Source organism: Rhineura floridana, chromosome 3 (genome assembly GCF_030035675.1).
Source record: "Rhineura floridana isolate rRhiFlo1 chromosome 3, rRhiFlo1.hap2, whole genome shotgun sequence".
NCBI lineage: Eukaryota > Metazoa > Chordata > Lepidosauria > Squamata > Rhineuridae > Rhineura > Rhineura floridana.
Window position 1 is genome coordinate 99,942,267 of NC_084482.1, and position 24,194 is coordinate 99,966,460.

At 42.4% G+C, this 24,194-nt stretch overlaps 1 protein-coding gene across 2 annotated transcripts in view; it reads left to right on the forward strand.

Moving 5' to 3' along the window:
• The first annotated feature begins 6,948 nt into the window (after nt 1–6,948).
• Nucleotides 6,949–24,194, forward strand: part of FNIP1 (folliculin interacting protein 1) — a 132,529-nt gene continuing 115,283 nt past the window's right edge. For both annotated transcript variants that reach the window (XM_061617082.1, XM_061617083.1), the window contains exon 1: nt 6,949–7,186. In XM_061617082.1, coding sequence (XP_061473066.1) covers nt 7,089–7,186 — 98 coding nt within the window. In that variant the 5' untranslated portion in view covers nt 6,949–7,088. The remainder of the gene's footprint in view (nt 7,187–24,194) is intronic.

Here is a 24,194-nt window from a genome sequence, read left to right on the forward strand (position 1 = left end):
GGACTGACTATGGTAACGCATACTTAATTACATCATGATTGGATAACTGCAATGTGCTATACATGGGGCTATCTTGGAGGAGTTTTTGGAAGCTGCAATTGGTCCAGAATGCAGCAGCAAGGATATTAGCGAGTGCATAGCCATAGGACCATGTTATTGCTATCCTGCAACATCTGCACTGGTTGTCATTTTGCTTCCAGGCACATATATAAATAGTTTAGGCCAGGGATGCTGGAGGGATTAGCTCCTCCTGTACCATCCTGCCTGCTCCCAAAGATCAGAGAAGCCCTTTGTGTGTCACTCAAGGTGAAGGCAGGGCTGATGTCAACAAGAGAGGGGCCTCACCAATGGAGCATGTTCTCCCATGAAGTGTGGAAGACCACCTCCTCTGCCTGTTTTTTGTCAACTGTGAAGATATTTTTATTCTAGTAGGCTTTTGCCTACTAAGTATCTGCTGTGTAAAAGTCTTCTCACATAGCCCACATGGAGTGGATAAGTGAGAATGACTGCATGTGACATGAGTAACCTGTATAGTTTCTATTTTAATGGTGAAAGATAAATAAATTTATCTAATCTGGGATCTTCATAAAATAAATCTATGATGCAGCCACATCTGGAACATAGTTCTTGTCACCTCATCTCAAAAAGGATATTGTAGAATGGCAAAGGTGCAGAAAGGAGCAATCAGTATTATCGAGGGCCAAGAGCACCCTCTTAGGAGAAAAAGCTAAAGCAGCTGGGCTTTTTATTTCAGGATAAAAGGCAACTAAGTGGGGAAATATATCAAAAGTTTATAAAATTATTTGTGGTGCAAGTAGATAGAAAATTTCTCCATTTCTTGTAACAGGGATTATCCAGTGAAATAGAAATAAAACTATTGCTCCACATAGCACATAATGAATTTGTAAAACTTAATGCCATAAGATGTGGCATTACTTAACGCCAGCCACTACTTTAGATGGCTTTAAAGAGGGACTAGATAAATGGAGGAGAAATCAATGACTAGTAGTGATGATGGCTATATGGAATCTCCAGATTCAGAGATAGCATGTCACTAGATGTTAGTTGCTCAGGAGCAGCAGGGAAAGAGGGCTATTGCCTTCATGCCTTGCGTCTGGGCTTCCCCAAGGCATCTGGTTGGTCACTGAGGGAGGCAGGGTGCTGAACTGATAGATCTTTGATCTGATCCAGCATAGTTGTTCTTATGCTTTTTCATCTTTCCAAAAAATATTTGTTGCATAGGCCAGAACAGGGATGGGAAACTTGTGGTTCTCCAGATGTTGTTGGACCCCAACTCCCAGCCAGCATAGCCAAAGATTTCATTATTGACAGTGTTCTAGAATCTAATTTGAAGATAGCAACATAATCAGCCTGAATAAATAGTTTCTCTCATTCATAGAATCAGAGAATAGTAGAGTTGGCAGGGGCCTATAAGGCCACTGAGTCCAAGACTATTCCAGCTCTTTGTGAAGACAACTCTGACTGAGAGAAATAATGCCAGTAGTGCTGGTGTAGCAAAGATTATTTGGAAAGATAGATTTGATGAAAATACCAAATCTGATGTATCTTTTAGCAAACACAATTATGCAAATTTAGTCAAAAATAGTTTTACTGACTTCAGTTAGTTTTGCCTGTTGTCATGTGGACGGTGTAAGTGTCTCCTTGATGATTTGTGAACTTCAATTTTCTTATGACTTCCTCTTGAAATATATGTCTGCTAGGAAGCAGTGTGTTGTCACTAAGCTATAGGGCACTTCACATACGTTAACGTAGTGATACTTTGTTACAGATGTGCTAATAGTGAATATATAATTGTGTGTAAAACTTGTTCAGGGATAAAATATATCCATTCTATTTTTTTTAAATCAAATTGTTAAAACTCAGTAAGTACTGGTGGATGACTTCCTCTTATTTTCCTCAGGATGAATTTGTTGAGATGTTATTCTTGAAAAAGTAATCAAGAAGGTGAAGATAATCTTCCCTGGTTGATTTGTAGGTTTGTTGCTTTTTGGCTACCTTATTTAGACAGTATTATTTGAAAGAGGAGCTTAGTCTCTGCAGTTTCCTTAACATTATTTTCCAAAATACCCAACTGGACAAGGTCAATATAATATGAAGATTCACCTCTAGTGGAGTCCTACAGTGCTGTTGACACAAACACAGCAACATACTTTGAATAACAACAAGCTTCTGATTCCAGCTAGGAACCATTTGCATGAGGTAGCTCTTCAGGGTGTCATTTTAAACTTCATTTTTCATAATATAAGCCAGGGGTGGAAGACAGAATCTATTCCTGACAAAAGCCCTTGTTTTTCATTAACAGAAGGGGATCCCTTCAATCATACTCTAGTCCAAGACTGGCTGGAAATAATGCTTATTCCACAACAAACATGATCAGAAGCACAGGCATGATGCATCCAAGTCTCTCAGCTGATGATTGCACCTCAAGTTGTAGCTTACATATATGAATGAAACATCATAGAATACATACTACTGAACAGAACTTTTATATCACCTGAAACATGACACTTTTTAACAGAGTCATTTCGCACATTCAGCTGTAAGGATGGGGGAGATATTCGATTGTTTGCATTTAAATGTGAACATATTTGAACTTGAAACAAGCCACGAACCAAAACGCAGCCATCCTTTGAAATGTGTACTCCGAATTTTGAAATACAGTTCTCCAGTGTAATAATATGTACAGAAATGTATATACTAGCGCAAAGTATGTCTATAAGCACATATTTAGTGAAAATATAAAAATGCCTTGTAAAAATATGTGCATTAGGCAAAATTGCATACAGAAATGTGCCTATTAGGAGAAATCTGCACTAAAATGCAGATGAATTTTCATGATAATTTTTTTTTAAATGCAAACTGACATGGAAATTTGGAGAACTGAACTTAACATTGGAAAACTGAGAAACGGAGAGAAACCAAAATTGACAGACTCACCCATTCCTAGCTGGGAGTCTTCAAATACTGAGAGAACATGTAATGTGCTGTGCATGCACGACCGGACTTCTGGAGTTCCTACTTTAACTACATTGTGTGTTTTATTTAAAAATAACTCCTGTGTGTGAAGCCCTCAAAAGCACATGCAGTTATTCATATTTATTTGCTGCAATTTTGGGTTTGCCTCTTTTCCTATGGCTGCAATCCTGTGAGAGACCTTCCTCTTTCAAGAAACCTTTTAAATAGAGACTTTATCCCAGTCCTTATCTGTGTTGGAATTGTTTTTAAAATGTTTTTAATTTTTTACAAAAAAGATTTTTAAAAAGATTTTTAAAAGACATTTTGTTTTTATGATGATTTTTAGAATACGTTGTTTTTACTATGTTTTATAGATGTTTTTAGTGTTGTGTCATTTGTTTGCCACTCCGGGCTCCTTCTGGGAGGAAGGGCAGGATATTATTTATTTGTTTGTTTGTTTGTTTGTTTGCATACTGAAGGTGACAGTTGAACCAGATATCCCCATTTGCTGCCTTTCATGGTGGGCTGTCTTGTGCTGCCAGCACAGTGGCTCTTGGAGAGGTGCCATGGCATTGTTTGGCTGGCTAGCAAGAACCAGTCACAGGCCCCAGCCAGCATGAGATGGGTGTGCCTGGGTGCGGACTGGCGTGAAAACTCTCCTCCTCTTGTCCACTCCGCAGGTATGCTGAATGTGAAAGCCAAATTAGATGCAACTGTGTGGGATTTGGGTTGCTACTGAATTCTTGTAAAGCTAATATGAATTCATCTTACTAGCAAAGGCAAAATTAGATGCTAGAATCCAGGGGTGGGTAACCTCTTTGGCTAGGTGGGCCAAACCTATCTATCCCCACCCCTGCAAGCCAACTTTGATAGATGAGTAGGACAATATTGCCTGATGTCAGATGATTGGCAAGTGAGATGTCTTGTCCACCTATCCAAAGTTGCTTGTTCTGCACTTCCCAAATGCCCGACAGACAGGTGGTTGTTGGGTGCTTGGGAACCTCAGCACAAGAGGTTGCCAGCTGTATGCTTGGCAAAGTGCTGAATATAGGGGTGGCAAAGCTGCTTTCTGCAGGGATCAGCTGTGCAGTTGAGTTTCCCATAGGAGAACTTGGTTCCACAGCTGGTCCAGCAGGGTTGAACTCGCCACCCATTAGCTGACTGGACAGTGAGTTCAACCCTGCTTTGTGCAGGGATCAGCTGCACAGTTGAATTTACCATGGGGAACAAAGTTGTGCAGCAGATGCGGCGCCATCTCCATCTGCCCCACACCTGACATCACATATGGGGCAAGTGGGCATGGCTTAGGGAAAAGAACCTTGCAGGACAACTTTGGCCCATGGGCCAGATTTTCCCCACACTTGCTTTAACCTTTTCTTCCCAATTATATTGTGGATAAAGCTACTCACTACATGGTTATATGCATTTTGAAAATGCAACAATGCACCTTGTTCTAATTTATTACAATGTCATGAATGAGGCATCTTCCCAGTGTTGTGCTTTCTCCCCTCCGCCCTTCCTCCACCCAGTTAAATTGGACTGGAAATTGAACATGATATGATAGTATCCTCTCGGACACTTACAAGGTTGTGGGACACAATCACAGGGTTGTACAGACAGTACCCATTAAAGTAGGTGTTGTTCCCTAAAGTCAGTGGAACTGCTCCTTGAGAAACATTGGCCCAAAATAATCCTTTGAAGGATTTTAATGACATCATCTTGGATGAGTCACAGCCTTGCTATATATTACTAACTTGTGGGAAATGTGCAGTGCAGATTTAAAGCCTGGCCATGCACAACTAGTGTAAACATTTTACGGCTGTATAATCAGAGTGATTTCATGGGCTGTCTAGTTGTGCCCACAGTTTGTCAGTAAGTGTTTGCAGAACTGGAGCCCCTCTGTACTTGCCATTTTAAATGCAACTACACAGGAATGATTGTGAATGGAATGAGCAGATGAGTGATGTCCTTTTCTGCTTAATATCACTAGAAAAAAGGAGAGGGGAAAAAGAGCACTGTGGGCTTGTGTAATAAAACGTACAGAGCAAGCCAATGGATTTCTTTGTCACTTCATAGTTACTGCTTGCTGAGGCCAGGATGGGGATGTAGTGTTTCTTGAGCATTCAAGGTGCTTCTCATACATTCTCTCAAAATCCTTGCAAGCAGCAACTTTGTCAAGCAGGATCAGTATTATTATGCCCATCTTTCAAATGGGAGTGATAGTGAGCTGAGAGTGATTTGTCTAGGCAACTTAGTGTTTCAGAATGACTAAGGACTCCTCATGTTGCCTTTGCATCATAGGACCCATAGTAGTGCTGCTTCTTCCCACACCAGAAAGCTAACATCCAGTGGAAGAAGCTCATGCTCTTCCTCATTGCAAGGAATCTCTCTCAGCCTTACCTGGAGAAGTTGGGGGTTGACCCTGGGACCTTCTGCACACAAAGCTGATGCTCTAAAACTGAGCTACAGCCCACAAGGACTCCTGTGTGGTGCCCTGCATCCTTTTGGGCCACGAATACAGAGACACTGGGGTGTCCTGCCCCTTGGAGCTCCTGGTGTGAGGATGTTGCACTCACTGCCTCAACATCTAAATGCAGCACACCATCATGGGAGCTTTTCACTTGGAGAAAGTGAAGAGTAGCCTTGGAGAGTGATCTCCGCTTTGATGGGGCTGCTTTTCTCTGGTGACCTCAACCACTGAGAGCCAAGGTTGCAATCCCATGCATGTTTACATGGGAGTAAGCCCCACTGAATCCAGTGGAATTTACTTTTCAGGAGACCCTGCTTAGGATTGCTCTGCAGCTTGCCTTTTACTGTTACCATTAGCTCAAAAGTGAATTGAGGGATCCACTCTTGTTTCAACCATATATTTGTAAAGTGGAAGAGCTGCTTCCCTTCCTTAGCTCAGGCTGTGACCCAGTAGTGGGTCCGGACCCACCATTTGAAGACCAGCATGCTGCTCTTTACATTGTTCTATCCTGGGTTTTGTTTCTTGGTCACCGTAGAAATGTGACAGAACTTTGAAGACTGCTTTCTCTATAAAAATGAAAATGGACTGCCTTCAAGTCGACTTATGGCGACCCTATGAATAGGTTTTTCATGGTAAGCGGTATTCAGAGGGGGTTTACCATTGCCTTCCTCTGAGGCTGAGAGGCAGTGACTGGCCCAAGGTCACCTAGTGAGCTTCATGGCTGTGTGGGGATTCGAACCCAACACCTTAACCACGACACCACACTACACTGAACTTATTTTACGATTGTAATGCATCAGGTGGTGGCAGGCACAACTTTCACAAACTCAGCCAGTTACTCTAATTGCAAAATGGAAATGCATTTTATCTTGGTCTGGGGCTTCTTAAGTTTCTCGGAGAAATTCAATCGCATCTCGTTGTTCAAAGATCAGAATTAGGACAGGATGCAAAACAATAGGAAAAAAAGGCATTTTTGCCAAGAGTTGATTCAAGATTTTAATTGGGGTTGTGGCAAAATACATTGAGGGCAGATTTTATTTTTCGCCTTCTTGTATCCCAATATTGATCTTGTTGATGGGACCGCAGCTCCGTAATCACAACTCCAGAGCGTCTAGAATCTCTAGATCCTGGGAGGAATTCCAGCAGAAAAACAGACAAATCTCCAAAGAAATCGCATCCAAAACGCAAGGAGGTCTTGGACGCCTCCATTCCCACCGACGTCCTTCACCAGGGACTAAAATCCTTTTTTTTGCTGGGAGGGTGGAAATGATCGGATCGAAGACAAAGTTGGCGGGAGAAGCCCGGTTGAGCGCCTCCCCTCCCCCCTCTTTCGAGCACCAAAACATCCCCAGCGCCGCAGCTCAGCCAAGCCCAGCAGGGATCGTTGTGTTCACCACGTGGGCAGGGCTTCGCAGCCAATCCGCTGCCGGGGAGCCCAAGCGAAACCCCGCCCGCCCCTTTCCCTCCCGTTCTCTTCTGCCGTGGCTGCTCCAAGTGATTAATTTTTGTCATATGACTGTCACACCGAATGGAGTCGGGTTCGCGGAACTAGCTGGCTGTCCCAGCTCGCGAGGGGAGATCGCTGCTCCGGCTGGCCCCGCTGGGGGGAGGGTGGGGAGAAGACGAGCGGCGCACTCCCAAAATGCCACCCACACCCACCTTGTTGCAGAAGCTCTTCAACAAAAAGAACGGCGGCTTGGTCTCCCCCTGCAAGGAGCTCAAGGAGGAGCGCGTCTTCAGGTAGGTGCAACTGCAGCAGGGTTGGGAAGGGAAGGGAAGGGACGTGGGCCGGCGGGGGGAGAGTTGGACTGGCGCCTGGCATCCTGACGCTGCCCTTGCTTGGCTTGGGAGCAGAACGGGGTACGGGGGGTGATGGTCGTGACGAGCCCCTCTTTCCCTTGGGGGACCAGCTTGCTTTTCTTCCTGCGGCAGCTGCTCTTGGGTCGCCTCCTTGCCAGTCGCCGATTATGCCCCCCGCCCCGTCCTCTATCGACTCCCCATCCCAAACTTGACAGAGATTCTTGGTTTCTTGCTGTTTCTCTCTCCCAGCTCCTTTCGCTCCCACCGACCGACCCAGCTCCGCTTTCCCAGGAGAAGCCGGGGGGGGGGCAGGCGGGGAGGTTTCTTGGCAAAGGCTTGCCTTGGCGGCCACACAGCCAATCTTCCAGGCGGAAATCACTCAGATGTGTGTCTTCGCCATGCGCCAAAACTTTCTGCAACGGTGTTTCTTCTGCGTTCTGGGGACCTCCCTCCTCTTTCTGCCTCCTCCCTCAAGTCGTGCCTCTTTCCCCTTTGCGGGTTGTGGCCGCCCCGGGCGTGCGTGGCTAGGCAGAAGAGCGGAGGTTTTCATCACTTTCTGGCGTTGCAAAAAGAGACACGGCTCCCCCCCCCAAGAGAGCCTTCGCGCCCCCCGCTTCTTCTCGAGCTCTTCTTTTGGGTACCGTGGCGGAGAAAGGAAAGCAGGGGCTGACTTCCTCTTCCTTCTTTCCCGAGGGTCAGTTGCCTCGTCCTTTCTCCTACTTTGAGGCACTGAATCGACATTCAAATAAAAATAAAATATGCCTTTTTTTCCCCTGGCTGGCTTCAGAGAAGCTTTGGCTATCTGACAAGGACCTCCTTAAAACATTGAGGAGGGACCGAAAACACGAGTTCGCTGCCAGTGTAGTGTAGAGTTACCAGAGAAATCTGCATGATCTTGCCATCACAGAACCTTGTCTGGCTGAGGGAGGGTACCAAACAAAAAGGGTGCAAGCCAAGGATGGTTCTCTGAAAGACTGTTGCGTCTCTCTAAAATATCATTTTGCCTCTCGTTTACCTTTACAGTATTAATAGAAACAAAGCATACATTTGAGCTGTGAGAAGCTGCAGTTGACTGCAGTTGAACTCTCCAAAATGAGTAAAGAATGGGCTTATGATATGTGCTGTTATCATTGGTGTACCTTTTGCCTGTTGATGGCCCAGTTTTGTCCTAGACAGTAGTGTAGTGGCAAATTCAGAAGTACAGGGTCCCTTCATATCACAGCCATGCCCCTCCCCGCTTTGTTGCTGCTGCATTGAGAATGAGATCCTTGTTAATGCCTTCTCCCACAACAACAGACATCCTTAGGAGCCAATAAACATGAAAGGTGAGAGCATTAGCTACTGAAAAGAGTCTCGTCAGTGGATGTCTCACCACCTTTCACTCTGATTGGCTCCAGTCAGCAGGAAAGGCAAGAAAGCATGTTAGAAGACTCTTCACAGTGGCTGACACACTCCCCTTTTATGCTGATGGGCCCATAGGATGCTGGAAACATAGGGACCCTGCTCCCATAAAAGTAAGAGCTCTAAGACCCCTGAGACCCTGGACAACTACACCCCTGTTCCTAGAGATATGTTATTTATGTTGGGTAGTGATGATAGCAAGAACATGCAATACAGCTGACACCAACATCATTAATAAAGTTAAGCACTGAGATCAGAATATAACTTAGAAGCCTTTCCATAGCGTACTCAGTAAAAAATAGTTCTAAATGTCCTTTGCATATTTCTTGGATCTAAGTCTTGCTGAGTTCAGTGGGACTGACTCCCAGGCCTTACGATGTAACGCTGTGCACACTTGCTTTGGAGTAAAACCTCGCTGAATTCAGTAGGATCTATTTCCGAGTAAAGAAATATACATCTGGGCAGCACAGTACTTTCATAGAATCACTGTTGAAGCATAGTATGCTGTTGAGGCTTTAATATATAACCAGTCTCCACTGCTGCTAGAAAAGAAATTAGTTGCACACTTTGAATTTAGCATAAGAAGGTTGATATGAGTGGAATTCATTTGTAACAGGCAACACTCCAGTCTCATGGAGGCTGCTAGGTGTTGCCGCCGACTTTGCTTTGAGAAATGTTTCGCCATTTCCACAAAATTTCTATTTGGCATTCACCATTTCAATTCTTATTATTATATAACCATCTCATTCCGTGTAATTGTATGTCAAAACATAAAATATATTGCCCTAAGGCTTCTGTGTGGAACCACTTATCAGCTTTGTTTAATTTTGTACACAACCATATTATTACTTTGCTGGCACTGTACATTGACATCATCTGGTAATACTCTTAGCAAATAAACCTACTTCATTCTTTCAGTAAAACTATTTTGGGACTTCATGAATGATTTGAAGGGTTTTTTAAAAAATGATTCCATAATGATTCCCATTATTCTCTTTAGGTGTTATGGACAATTTCTCATATTTGACAATAATCTTTACTATTTTTTTAAAGTGTTTTAAATATTTTTCTGTTAGTTACAAGGTTCTGACATCAGTTTCTATTCTACCCACCCCATTTGACAGTAGCAATTTCAGAAAAACATCATGGAATAAACACAGCATATCATGACCACATATAGTTTAGCATCTACTATATTAACGAAATGATATGCCCATTATGTGAACTGTATGCAAATTAAATATACAAATGAGCTGCAACCCTTTTACTTCTTGCACATTTCCAGTTTCACCGTAGTCAATCAATTTGGTTCTATCAGCCAGCCTTCAAGGACACCTAAATAAGCCAAATCTTCTAACCATCCAGTCCTAGATATATCTCTTCAGAAATGTTTTCTAACCAAACCTAATGCTTCACAATTAATTGTTTGTGCTTGGAGAGGATTTAAATACTCTCACTTGTTTTGCATTACTACTTTTCTGCTTAAACCTCTAACTACAACTTGCTATGTAACTCAATACTTGAAAGTCTATCCACAGTGGGATAACACAGTGACTGTATGTCTGCTGTAAAGCAAGGTGACAACAGCGTGCTCAAGGACTTTTTTTTATAGTGTGCCCAAACAGAATGTATATATTAAAAAAACTAACATATAATTAAATGAAAACAAACATGCTTACAATGCATCTTGCTGGCTATTTCTTGTGTGTAATCTTATTAGAATATCAGTTTGCATATGAGAATTTCTTAATGGCATATGAATAAACTTATGCAGAAGTCAGTGAAAACTGTTTTAGATGGTTGATATATTAAAGACAGTTAAGTGCTTTTAACTGTTGAGAAGTGTTGTATGTCAGTTTTAAGAACATATATGTTGAAATAAGCGTTTCTAATGCAAATAAGGTGCAGCTTTTAATATGCTATGTATTTAGCCTATAAAAACATGATTCCTTTCATGGCTTGGTCGCATATCCTATAGTTTCTCCTCTTTAAGTTTGGTTCTCAGCTTCTATATTTATAAAGTACTTTCAAGATAGTACTTTGCAAGGCATGCAAAGTTTTAGTTAGGGTGAAATTTAAATGGTAGCTATGCATCCAAAGATTTTCATGTATTTAATAGGCTATGTTTAATAGGCTATGTTTTGAATTATTCACAGTTCTAGATACTTCAGAGTTGGCCCTATCATCAGGGTTGGGGGGGGGATCTTACCTGAACAGACTTTAGGGAGAAGAGGGCATCACATTGTCAGTTATTTAGAATTATATGGTTATCATCATGGGTTGATGTTTGGATCTTCTGCCTTAGGAATCTTATAGAGGTACTTGGAAATATACTTTTAATTGATTCCAGACTTCACCCTATACACATGGAAGGACTTCTTCTATCCACGAGAGACCTTTGGGCTAGCAGAAGGATCCTGCAGGTGGAAAGTAAGGGAAAGTGACTTTTGCTAATTTCCTCTTTCCTTGATACTACCTCCTACACTATTTTGGAGGGCCCCCAACTCCCCAGATTTTTTGAGGGCTGTAAGACAAAGGGGGAATCAACAGAAGTCACCTCCTCCCTTCTACTGGAGGAATCAAAGTCTGGATCTAAACCATCAGCTACAACTGCTGCAGACATGTCCTGCCATACATGTTGTGCTCTTTATCTTAGTCTCAAGATGAATTAAGGAGTTGACATTATTTTTATTTGGTTACAACTGGTAAACATAGATAAGCAGGGATGAACCTGAGGGCCTACATAAGGCATTCTAGTTATCATTAAATTCTCAAATGTTTGATACCTGTCTATAGATCCATATATATAATTATATACATACAGCAGAGTTTTGTTAGTTAGGTATCATGTCATGGAGATTATGTCTGTCAGGAGCCATTTGACTATGACAGCTGAGGTCCTCCATTTCAGAGACAGTTCTGGTTACCAGTATCTGAGGACAGGTAACAATATATAAGCTGCTTGTGCTCACTGTTGAAAACAAAGTTGAGTTAGTTCAGGAATGTAGAATCTTTTTGGACCGATGGGCCAGATCTTTATCTCCTCCATCCTGGCAGGCCAACTTTGACAGATGGGCGGGACCACTCACCTCTCAATCATCTGCCAGCAACTGAGAACATATGTCAGCCGATATGAAGAGAGCGAATTTCAATCCACCTGAGAACTGGCTAGCATGCCTGAACAAAACAGGACATCAGCTAATGTGCTGACAGTTCAATCTTCCTTTCTGCAGCTATGTCTCCACCTGCCCCATACTTGACATTACATAAGGCATCAGGTGTGGGGCTGGTGGGTGTGGTTTTCTTAAAATGGCCTTTCAGGCCAAATGAGGAGGCTTGGTGGGCCAAGCTTTGTCTGCGTGCCAGAGGTTCCTAACCCCTGGACTAGTTCCTTATTGGTATGGTTGCACACCCCTTTGCAACCAAAATAAACACTGGACCAGGCGCAACTCAATGGACATTCTCCTGGTTGTGTTGGTGTATTCTTTGTGGTGGTCCAAAATTTCTTCCTTGTTCTTTTCTACATTTTGCCTGGTATCAGTGAGGTCACATGCTCTTGACAGCATCAAGAAAGTGTTGGGACAGATGTCGATATCATAGCTGACAGTCTCTCAAAAATGTAGCATTTGAAGTATCCCAAAAACTCATTTTGGGTTGCACATCCCTAGTTCCTTAGCTGTTGTTGACATCTGGGTCATCAAGTATTTGAGTGTTGAGCAAACGCATTGGGTGTTGATTGTGGATCTTGAAGGGGACAGTCCTCTGGTGGCAACGGAGATCATGATATTATGTATACCAATAATTTGGGGGTTCACCTACTTACAAACTTTAGTTCTTTTTAAAAGTTTTTTTATTGAGCTGTGATTCAGACTTTCGTGCAAGAAGTAAGCAGTAACCAACTTCAACATCATCAAGCAGTGTAGGAAGGGAACAGAGTGGTGTAGTGGTTAGAGTGTTGGAATATCGCTGGCAGATCCGGGTTCAGATCCCCACTTAAACCATGAAGCTCAGTGGGTGACCTTGAGCCAGTTATCATTTTTCAATCAAACCAACCACACAGAGTTGTTGTAAGGAGGGTGGGTGGAGGAAACTGTGTATGCTGCCTCGAGCTCCTTGTAAGAAAGGCAGGACAGAAAATGTGGTAAATAAGTAAGTAAATGTAGTAAGCAGGTGATCCAACAAGGCATTTCTTACTTTTCTTTATTTGGTATGGTGCTTAGTATACTGTTAATCTTTAGTCAATATTAAACTGTTGTTATATAAGACTTTACCATCTTTAAGAACCAGGGTATTAAATCATTCACAAAGGAAAAGTGAGTCTTCCAGCCAAGTCCTTGCTTTATTTTCATTCTTCCAGAGGAAGGAGGAACAAGAAGACATCTATATATCCAGATGTTTAGGTGGTTCCTTTATTTAGAACAGGTGTGGGGAACCTTGGGCCCTCCAGATGGGGCTCCATCAGCCCCAGCAAATTAGGCCAGTGTCCAGGGATGGTGGGAGCTGTTGTTTAGCAACATCTGGTGGGCCAAAGATTCCCCACCTCAGTTTTAGAGGGATATTGTCTTGAGAAAAATAGTCATGGATTGCATAACCTCAAGGTGGCTCAGGCTGGCATCATGTTTTTGCATTTTGTTGGTAGTAGTTGGACTGGATGAGTTATTGACAAAAAGAGTGCAATCAAAATTATTTCACAATTATTGGAGGCTTTTTCTTTTAATTAAAGGCTACTAGGAGTACTGTAATTCTCTCTAGTAGAAAATCTTACTTCTCTCCCTGCATCAGAACTATTATTTATGAAATTCCTGAGCAATCCTGTGCATGTTTACTCAGAAGCAAAACACACTGTTTAGTGGAGGTTACTCCCAGGTTAGCATGCATAAGATTGCATCTCAAATATACAAAGGTATAATTGTTTTAGTTTTGTGGTTAAACTAGCAAATCATGAACCTGGGTTCTCAAGTAACACTAATAACACTAAACTAAAGCATGGCTTAGCCCCAGAAAGGGATGTGGAAGAAATTTGATTCAATTTCCATTTGAAAATGAACCTACCTAATTTAGACTTTCTGAAGCAGTTTGAGAACCAAAACACAACCACCTTTCAAAATCTCCTAATTTTGCAAAGCATTTCTCCAGCCAAGTAATGTGTACAAAAAATGCATACACTGGGGTAAAGTGTGCACAAAAATGCATATATTAGTGGGAATAATATTACAATGCATTATATTTGGGGAAATTGTTTTGCAAAAATGTATATATTAAGCAAATTTGCATATAAAACGGCGTATATTAAGAGAAATTCACAGGTGAATTTTCATAAACTTTCTAAAAAAATGTATCACAAACAAGTGTGGAAATGTGGAGAACTGAATTCAAGATTGGAAAAATCAGAAAGTGAAATGGACAGATTCACCCATCCCCAGTCCTAGGTAGCGCTGCAGCAGCAGGACTAGGGGAGGAGCAAAGCAGCCACAGTCTTTGTTCTGGGAATCTGCACGTATGCACATTCATACTAAGCCATCCTTTGGCTTAGTGTTTCAGGCGAATTGGGACTTTATTGACTATCATATTAAAGTGTAGGTTCATTACTTGATTAAGAGTTTTTTGGTCACTGAATGGGATTTCCTTGAAGCAACTACCTGAGATGTTATGTCTCAATGCATTAATTTCTGAAAATTTGCTTAGGTTGCTCCCTGGCTATGCTCACAAGCCAGTTTTGTAGAAGTGGTTTTAAGGGTGTCCTTCATCAACATTCCCCTCCCCCATTCTTCTTCTTCACTTGGCTGAGTAATTTGCTTTATTATTTGAATCCTCTCAGCTGTTTCAAGTCAGGATTCACCCTTGAGGGCACAAAGACATAGCATACAAAGTCCAAATTTGTGTTCTCAATGACGAGGGGAGGGGGACGTTTTACATTTCCTAACAACATACCAAGTTGTAACAGAGCTGAATTTTCAGTAGGCCTGGGAGTTTTTGTTTTTAACCTATGGCAAAACTTGCAATCAGTTTTAAGTGCATAAAATGACAAAGAGTGGTTTATCTGGGCTGGATTTTTTTTCTTATTTAAATATCTAGGGTTTATCCAATGCTGCAACTCTGCTGGCACAGTGGACTTCCACGTGGGCAAAGGAGCTTCCCCTTCCTCTCCTGTCCCCTCCAGCTCACTGTGTGCCTTTAAAATCGGCTCTGGAGGGTCAGGGAACACTCTGGAACAGTTTCAGGGGGTGCACAGGGGGAGGAGAGGAAATGGAAGTCCAGTTGCGTGAGCAACCCACAGTCTCCTCCTCTAAACTCGAGACTTGGGATGGGCAAAAAGTCCAAATCTTATTGAAGAGATTTTGACAATGTATAGTTAGTATACCCATCTATAGTAAATTATATCTTAAAATGAACTTATTGGGCTGAAAAGGTAAAGTTGCTTGTTGGCTTGATTCTCTATTGCCCTTCATCTTGGCATACCCCAGGATTTCACTGCCTCCTCTTTACATTTTGTGGCCTTCTTTTCAATCCCTCCCTGCCACAGCAGGACAACCCAAGTGGATGAACGAGCATACAATCCCTCCTGGACTGTGGCGGCAGGATGAGGAGACAGGCTAGAAAAGGGGGGGGGAAACCGGAGAGTGTGTATTTTTCCTCCTTGCTTCGCAGTCTTATAAGATGTAGCAGTTAGAGAGAAAAAATCAGCCAGTGCTCCAGGGTGTGGATTCTTGGCTGGAACTCCAGAACAGAAATATGAAATGAAGCATAAAATAGGAGGGGAAAGTTGCAAGGGTCTCCCAGTGTTTTCTTCCTATCCCTTGCCTCCTTCAGGTGATCAGGCCCCCTGTATGCGTACTTCTACCCAGAATATGGACAATAAGGCTGCAGTCCTATATCCACTCACCTAGGAGTAAGCCCCACTGAAATCAACAGAACTCATATCTGAGTAGAGAACTAGAGGATTGCACTGTAACAGCTCCCACATTCTTCTGAAGTCCCTTGTCTTCTATCCCTGCGTGCCCCTTTCTTATACTTCCATCTCAGCTCATGTTGCTGCTGGGAAAACCAGAGGGCTACAATTTCCCTGCAAAAGCCATTTCTCTGTCTTAGTGATCACTTCCCCCTCGCCCACCAGGGAGTATTGAGTGCCTGTGAATCCCTGGCCCTGAAGAAGCCATTACTTGAGGCAGCAGTTAACTTGGGGATCCTTTAGGAACTTACTGAGATAAAGCAGCACAATCAGTTAAGGTTGCAATTATCCACATACACTTACTTGGGAGTAAGTCAAGTTGAATTGAGCTGGATTCCAAATAAGCATGCCTAGGAACGGGCTGTGCAACTGCTCACAAACAAGGTTGCCTAAGGCTGGCCCTGCCTCTGAGAGTCACAAAAGGCCAAAGGATTTTTCTTCCTTTCTGAGGGAATAGACTGCACACCTCACCCCGTGACTGCCTTCTTTCCACTACATCCTGCTTCCCCTCCCCCCTTCTCTTCACATATGTGCAGAAGGAGAGAAGTGACTCAGTGCAGGCTTCGTGCTGAGAGCTGCACCAGTCTCCCTTTGGGGGAATCATAGAAATACATTTCCTGCAGGCCTACAGCAAAACACATGACCCCTAATAAATGTGACAGTGATGCAAGCCAAGACGGCAGAAACCTCTTCCAACGTTTTGAAAAGGAATTAGAAGTTGTGTCCAAGGCATGTGGTTTAGCGTATGGCCCTCCCCCCAGGAAAAAAAGTGAAACTGACTCATTTCACATTTCTCTCTGTGGCTGGATTCTCTGACTCGCATTGTCAGAATCCTACATTTTAATCAGGTCTCAGGGACTGAGTTCATTGCAACGATCATGAGTTTGTTCTTTTGTCAGAGTGTGTCACTATCCCATGTTGTCTGTGTTATCACTTCCTTGTCCTGCAGCTGCCTGTGTGGCTTACTAAGATTGGACATCTGACATATTTCAGCTGCCTCCAGCGCATTCTGTCTCTGCCGTTAAAGCTCATTAGTTTTCTCTCCTTCCTCTTTGGGGTAAAGCTTTTTTCAAAAGAGACTGAGTCAAAAGAACAGATCATTTTGGTTCCCCTTTTAAACTCCTGGGACATTGCAAACAGTCATGATACTTGCAAACTGTTACATCAGTTGCCCAGTGTAGGCACCATTTCAGTATGAATCAATCTACTCCGTGCCTTTGCCTAGAAATCAGATATTTTTTCTTCTGACCAGTGAAAAGGGCCAGCCCTACTATTGGGCGGAGTGAGGCGGCTGCTTCAGGTTGCAGATGCTGAAGGTGGGAACTGTTTGTGGCCATTCAGCTTGCCCTCTAAGGTAGCCTGATAATCTCAGGTGCGCTAGAGGAGGATGCTCCCTCACCAGTATGAAGTAACTGAGTTTTGCACATGGCATTGTGTGTGTTTGTATGGGTGGATGTTGCCATCTTGACAACTTACTCTCTTGTTTTCTGGTCTTCAGCATACACCTTTGGAAGATTTTCCTTTCAGAAGTACAGCTATACATCCTTGCTTAGCTTTGAGGGGAGTGGGGGAGAAGGCAGGTGCTCTCTCAGTACAGATGTATTGTGGCTTCATGGACAAAGAAAATGCACAATAGAGGCTGAACAATGGACATGCTACCATAATTCCTCCTTTTCAGAACTCCTACCAGACTGCATTTTGAGAGACTCATACATGCTAGAATATAAAGATCTTGCTTGACTTTGGGGCGGTGAGTCCCAATCTGTGGGGGAGTTGCAATCTTTTTGATTGCAAACCTTTGTACACTTATGTGGGGGGTGGTTTCTGAGTGGGACTGACATGTGTAGGATTAAGCTGTTAGTTGGCAATTAGGCTACCAGCAGTGAGTATTCAGGAGACGGGCAGCATAAATTACTGACTGCAAGGCTGGAAGAAAAAAGTTGCAGGGATTTAGACAACAGGTATTGGCGGTAACTATAGACAGTGTAAATTACTACATTTTTCAGAAGTGGTTGCTGTGAAGTACTTGTAATACTCCAAAATACTGTTTGTTTGTTCAATTATTCATGGCATCTTTATACTGTCCATTAACAAATGATCATCTGGGTGGTGCACACATTTCTTTTAAAGCTATTAAATGGGGGGGCAACATTTTCAGCCCAAGGGCCACATTCCCTGAGCAACCTTCTGAGCAACCTTCTGAAGAGCTACATCCCACTGGTGGGTAGGAATCCGAGGCAAGAGTAGAAGGAGTTATGAGTGTAGATTTTACCTTTTGGTACAGCAGGCTAGTTACACTCACTCGTACGCAGCTTTCCATTCTCGGAGGCATTATCAGGGTTCAAGGACACATTCTAGCCAGGCGAAAAAACACTCAGGGTGTGGCCTGAGGAGAGTTCTGACAGCCAGATAGAGAAGCCTGGGGGGCCACCTCAGATTTTTCACTCCTGTTATAAAATATAAAAGTACACTATGAACATAAAGTAAAAATTTAATACAACATCAGCCAAGGAATAAACCAGCAACAGAAAAATCATCAGTGTCTAAGGTCTACAAAGCAACCATGTTTTTAAAGCTGAAAACCTGAGAAAATAAGAAGGATTTTATCTAGCACCAAAGAACCACAATGTAGGAGGCAGGCGAGCCTTTCAAGGAGGACATTGCACAACTGGGATGCCACCACTAGAAAGGCCCTGTCCTTAGCAGCTACCCACCTCACCTTATTTAGCGGGGGCACTTGGAGAAGGGCCTCTGAAGATGATTGTTTAAGGATTAGCTATTTTGCAGTTTTTCCTTATGAAAAAGTTCTTCATCTAAAGTAACTGCAAGAATGCTCCATTATCAGATACTGGCGTTCTAAGTAATATTACATCCACATGCCTCCCTTGATTTGCTGTTACAGGAATGATTTGGTCATAAGAAGAGCCTGCTGGATCAGGCCAGTGGCCCATCTAGTCCAGCATCCTGTTCTCACAGTGGCCAACCAGGTGCCTGGGGGAAGCCCGCAAGCAGGACCCGAGTGCAAGAACACTCACCCCTCCTTAGGCTTCCGGCAACTGGTTTTCAGAAGCATGCTGCCTCTGACTAGGGTGGCAGAGCACAGCCATCACAGCTAGTAGCCATTGATAGCCCTGTCCTCCATGGTCCTTATTACTGAGAATAATTTAGCTTTTGCAGAGTAACTCTCCTAGCTGGAGCAGGGGCATGTTTGTCCCTTTTTGCAAGCCATTTCCTGCTGAGATAACTTGGCATGGATGACTTGGAATCCACACATCCATTTTCTTACACTTTTGTTTGTTCTTTGGTTTTTAATGTTGCCTCTGGAGATATTTGTAAGAGAGGGAAATAACTGGCAGGATGGTTTCATAATTACCCAGGCCCTTTCTTCTGTTGCTACATTGTAGCTGAGCATGTGCTACATCACACACGTCCTTACGAGTGTAACTCAAGGAAGGAATTTGTGGTTGCTTACATGGGTGCACTGCCACTAATTTGATTTTGAGTACGTTGTATGTATGTAACCTTTTCTCATTGTTATTGTGATCAGTGTAAGCTGGGAAGCGTATGCATCAAAAACAGGAAGCAACTTCAGTCATTTTGAGTGTGTTCCCAAGATCTCTTGATAAGGATTATTTGCTCTTATACCACACACCATTCTCAGTTCTTGCCTGTTTGGGGTAGCCAAAATGCTGGCGTCCTTGAGATTGTAGTGCATCTGAGCAGTGAGCACACTATTCTAAATCTAAATTACATATCTACATGCTGAATCCATTGGATTGTATTCAACTAATCCTACTCAAGAGTAGACCCATTGAAATTATGAACCTGTTAGTCAAATCTATTAACTTCAATGGGTCTACACACTGAATAGGACTAACATTAAATACCAACTATTCTTCTTATTTATTCATAGAATCATAAAATAGCAGAGTTGGAAGGGGCCTATAAGGACATCAAGTCCAACCCCCTGCTCAAGGCAGGAATCCAAATCAAAGCATTCCCGACAGATGGCTGTCCAGCTGCCTCTTGAATGCCTCCAGTGTCAGAGAGCCCACCACCTCTCTAGGTAATTGGTTGCATTGTTGTATGGCTCTAATGGTTAGGACGTTTTTCCTGATGTCCAGTTGAAATCTGGCTTCCTGCAACTTGAGCCCATTATGCCGTGTCCTGCACTCTTGGACAATTCAGAAGAGATCGCGGCCCTCTGTGTGGCAACCTTTCATGTACTTGAAGAGTGCTATCATATCTGCCCTCAGTCTTCTCTTCTCCAGGCTAAACATGCCCAGTTCTTTCAGTCTTTCCTCATAGGGCTTTGTTTCCAGTCCCCTGATATCTTTGTCGCCCTCCTCTGAAGCTGTTCCAGTTTGCCTGCATTCTTCTTGAAGTGCGGAGACCAGAACTGGATGCAGTACTCAAGATGAGGCCTAGCCAGTGCTGAATAGAGGGGAACTAATATTTCATGCGATTTGGAAACTATAGTTCTCTTAATGCAGCCTAATATAGCATTTGCCTTTTTTGCAGCCACACTGCACTGTTGGCTCATATTCAGCTTGTGATCAACGACAATTCCAAGATCCTTACATATCGTATTGCTGAGCCAAGTATCCCCCATCTTATAACTGTGCATTTGGTTTCTTTTTCCTAAATGTAGAACTTTGCATTTATCCCTGTTGAATTTCATTCTGTTGTTTTCAGCCCAATGCTCGAGCCTATCAAGATCCCTTTGAATTTTGTTTCTGTCTTTTGTTTCTGTGTTAGCTGTGTCCCCTAATTTTGTACTATCTGCAAATTTGATAAGCATGCTCTGTACTTCCTCATCAAAGTCGTTAATAAAAATGTTGAAGAGCGCTTGTCCCAGGACTGAGCCCTGTGGTACCCCACTCATTACTTCCACCCAGTTTGAGAAGGAACCATTGATAAGCACTCTTTGAGTACAATTCTGGAGCCAACTGTGGATCCACCTGATAGTTGTTCCATCCAGCCCACATTTAGCTAGCTTGCTAATCAGAAGATCATGGGGCACTTTGTCAAAAGCTTTGCTGAAGGCAAGATATATTATGTCCATAGCATTCCCACAGTCTACAAGGGAGGTTACCTGATCAAAAAACAAGATAAGATTAGTGTGGCAGGATTTGTTCTTCATAAATCTATGTTGGCTCCTAGTAATCACTGCATAGTTTTCAAGGTGCTTACAGATTGACTGCTTTATAATCTGCTCCAGAGTTTTTCCAGGGATTAATGTTAGGCTGACTAGTCTGTAATTTCCCAGTGCCTCCTTTTTACCCTTTTTGAAGATAGGGACAACATTAGCTCTCCTCCAATCATCCGGCACTTCACCAGTCCTACATGATTTCGCAAAGGTAGTAGACAGCGGTTCTGATAATTCTGCAGCCAGTTCCTTCAATACTCTAGGATGCAGTTTATTGGTCCCTGCCAATTTGAATAAAATTGATTAAATATTTTTCTGGAAATATTAAAAAGGAATCAGCCCAGCCAAAGTTATGTAGATTTTTGTCCAGTTGCTCTTGGACTTAAACCTCTCACACTGAAAGCAGTGCAATTGATGCCCAGCGTGTACATTAATTCAGTGTTATGAGAGCTGCAATGGCACAACTTCTTTCTGCACTGCTGGGGTAACATGAGAAGCCCTGGACCGCATATAAGGAGCCCACACTGGCTCCTTCCCCTGCAAACACCTTTAGGAAACATGATCAATGCTAGCTTGAATAGGAGCCCCATTGCTCTCATATAGTTCTGTGCTTCTCATTTTACCTTAGTGGCAGGAGAAGTGGCAGTGCCACCAGAGCAATGTGAATAGTAGGCAGGTTCTGAACTTTGCTGGATCATGTCCTCAATTTGCATGGACACACATCTGGAGCACAATTATTCAGTCTCCACTGAAACAAAAAGATTCCATTCAAAAGGGGCTTCCCCCTTGTAGGCAGATCTCAAAAACAAGAGTAGATGTTCCATTTAGTCGCCAGTTATTACACTGCTTTTATATTACCACTCCCTATAAAGCACCCTGCGTTCCTGCAAGTTAGCTTTTAGTAGATGTAGCTGAATCTGTCAATATCAGTTTCCTTCAGTGTCTCATTTTTACTGTCTTAAGGTCAGTTCACACCGCTAGCACAGGTGCTCACATTAAAAAAAAGCAAAACTATGCCACAGGAAAGTTCATATGCATTTTCGTAATCCTTTCTCCTAGTATATGCATTTGTGTGTACAATAATGCCTAGTATATGCATTTTTGCACACACTTTTCATTAATATACACTGTTTTGTATGCATTCTCTGGTTGGAGGAACTGTATTGCAAAGCACTGTGAATTTGAAGAAGAACTGGGTTTTTTTTTTGCTTGCGTACTGATGTGGGAACTATGAATTTGGTCAGTTTGCATTAAAATATGAGCAGAATGAATTTCTTCCTCATCCTTAACTTTCATACTAGAGTCAGCTCTAAAGAGCTTTTATAGTCACATCCAAGGAGATTATACACATCCAGTGATTCCCTCTGCCCTATCCTTTTAATAGCAACATCCCATCCCCCACAATGCATACTGGACAGCTCTTTGGAAAATTCTCTGAGTTTCACAAATAGTTTGCTGTTAGATATGGAAGGCTGATTCTCAACAGACACAAATCCGAAAAGCAATTGGATATCTAGAAGTATTCTCTGCATGTTCAAATCCTGGTTTACATCTTTGTATAGTTCTAAGTATATGTTCAAGATATTTTAAGGTCAGGGCTTGAAAAGGGTGCTGTATTGTTATTGTTTTAATTGTACTATTTTAAACTCAGGTGATTTATTAAGTGTATGTTTGAATGGTTTTAATATTGCAAATAGTTTAATTCTATTTAATTTAGACTATTGTATGTTCTTAATTATATGTATTTTTATCTGGAAGCCGCCTTGAGTTCCAGTTTGGAAAATAGGGCGGGGTAAAAATAAAGATAATAAATAAATAAATAAATTATTGAATATATGTTTTTGGACCTTATAGCAAAAGAAAAGAAAAGCGCCACTGCTGTTTTTATCTTTATCTTACAGTGTTGCTATTAATTGGCATTATCATGCCTTATATCATGATTATGAATGTTGGTTGCAATAAAACTACTGCTACTACCACCGTGAGCAATACTGGCCTAAAACATTTTGCTACTGGAATCAGAGTCCCAAATACACTCTATCACCACCACTATGCACAACACTTAAAGTCCCGCCTTTATCTATCCTCACCTGCTGTATGGCAGGGTTAGCCGTGACCATCAGCATCACTTAATAGTTTACTTCATGCCAGCAACACGCTGGAGCAATGGATTAACATAAACTGGAAATACCTGAATGAATAGGGGAAGTAATAATACTGCATGCAAGTGGCCATTAGAATGCATACATATTCAAGCTTGATTTTACGTTTAAGTAGCGAATATCTTGCTCTTAATGTACCCATCTTAAGTTCATTCTTTCTAAGCTTTCTCAGATAATTTTTTGGGGAAGCTTTGGTATCTCAGTGTTAGAACACATACTTTGCATGGAGATGATCCCAGCTTCAATCTCTGGCAAAGCAACATTAACATTAACTGAATCTCCAGTTGAAAGGATCAGGTAGGAAGGGATGAATGGGAAAAGGCCTCTTCCTGAGATCCTAGAGCAGGACTGAGGCCCTACAAGCCTCTCTAGTTATTTATTTATTTATTTATTTATTATTATTTATTAAATTTATATACCGCCCGACTAGCGATAGCTCTCTGGGCGGTGAACATAAAATAGTAGTTGACACTCAGGACTCTCCCCACACCACACCCGCTCCCCAAACACCCCCCCTCTTAATGGCCTTAATTTGTGCCCTCCTCTGTGCCCGGCTGGAGTGTGTCCTTGAAGTCTGATAATGCCTCCCATTTGCCTGGATGTAGTATAGTGTGTGTGTGTAGAAATTAGCTTGCTGTACAAATGTTGTTTTTTAAATTGTCAGCCATAGCCTTTTCATTTATTTTATTGATTTCTTATTGCAAATATATTAAGGAAAGAAAAACAAAAGAAGAGGGGGAAAACAGAAGAAAAAGAAAAGGAAGAAAAGGGGGGAAATATAGAAATCCTTATCAGTTCACCTTAACAATACAATAAACATCAATACATCCATCTTAGTTTACAGATGTAGATCAATGTATGCCATCCAGATGTCCAGAAGTTGGCATTTATAAAAAGTACATTCAAATATAGCAAGGGCATTAAGGTCTTCAGATCATTGTGTAATAGAAGGTTGGTCTTTATCCTTCCAGGCTCAAAGCATAAGTCTCTTCGTGTCCACAAGGGCTCGTAAATCCCAAAGGTAAAATTTGTTGCTTTGCCCACTTTTGCCTCTGGTTCCACCCACCATTGGCACATGGCTTCCAGAAGGTTACCCAAAAGAGGATTAACCCTCACATTGAAAAAGGTTTCCATCCCTGCTCTGCTGCCAGTCAAAGTAGACAATGTTGGACTAGATGGGCAAATGGTCTGACCAGGTGTAAGGCGGGTTCCTATACTTAAGTACTCTGAATCAGCCTATTTAGGAGGTGTCCAACCTCCATTGTCCCTAGTCTCTTCCTCAACCAG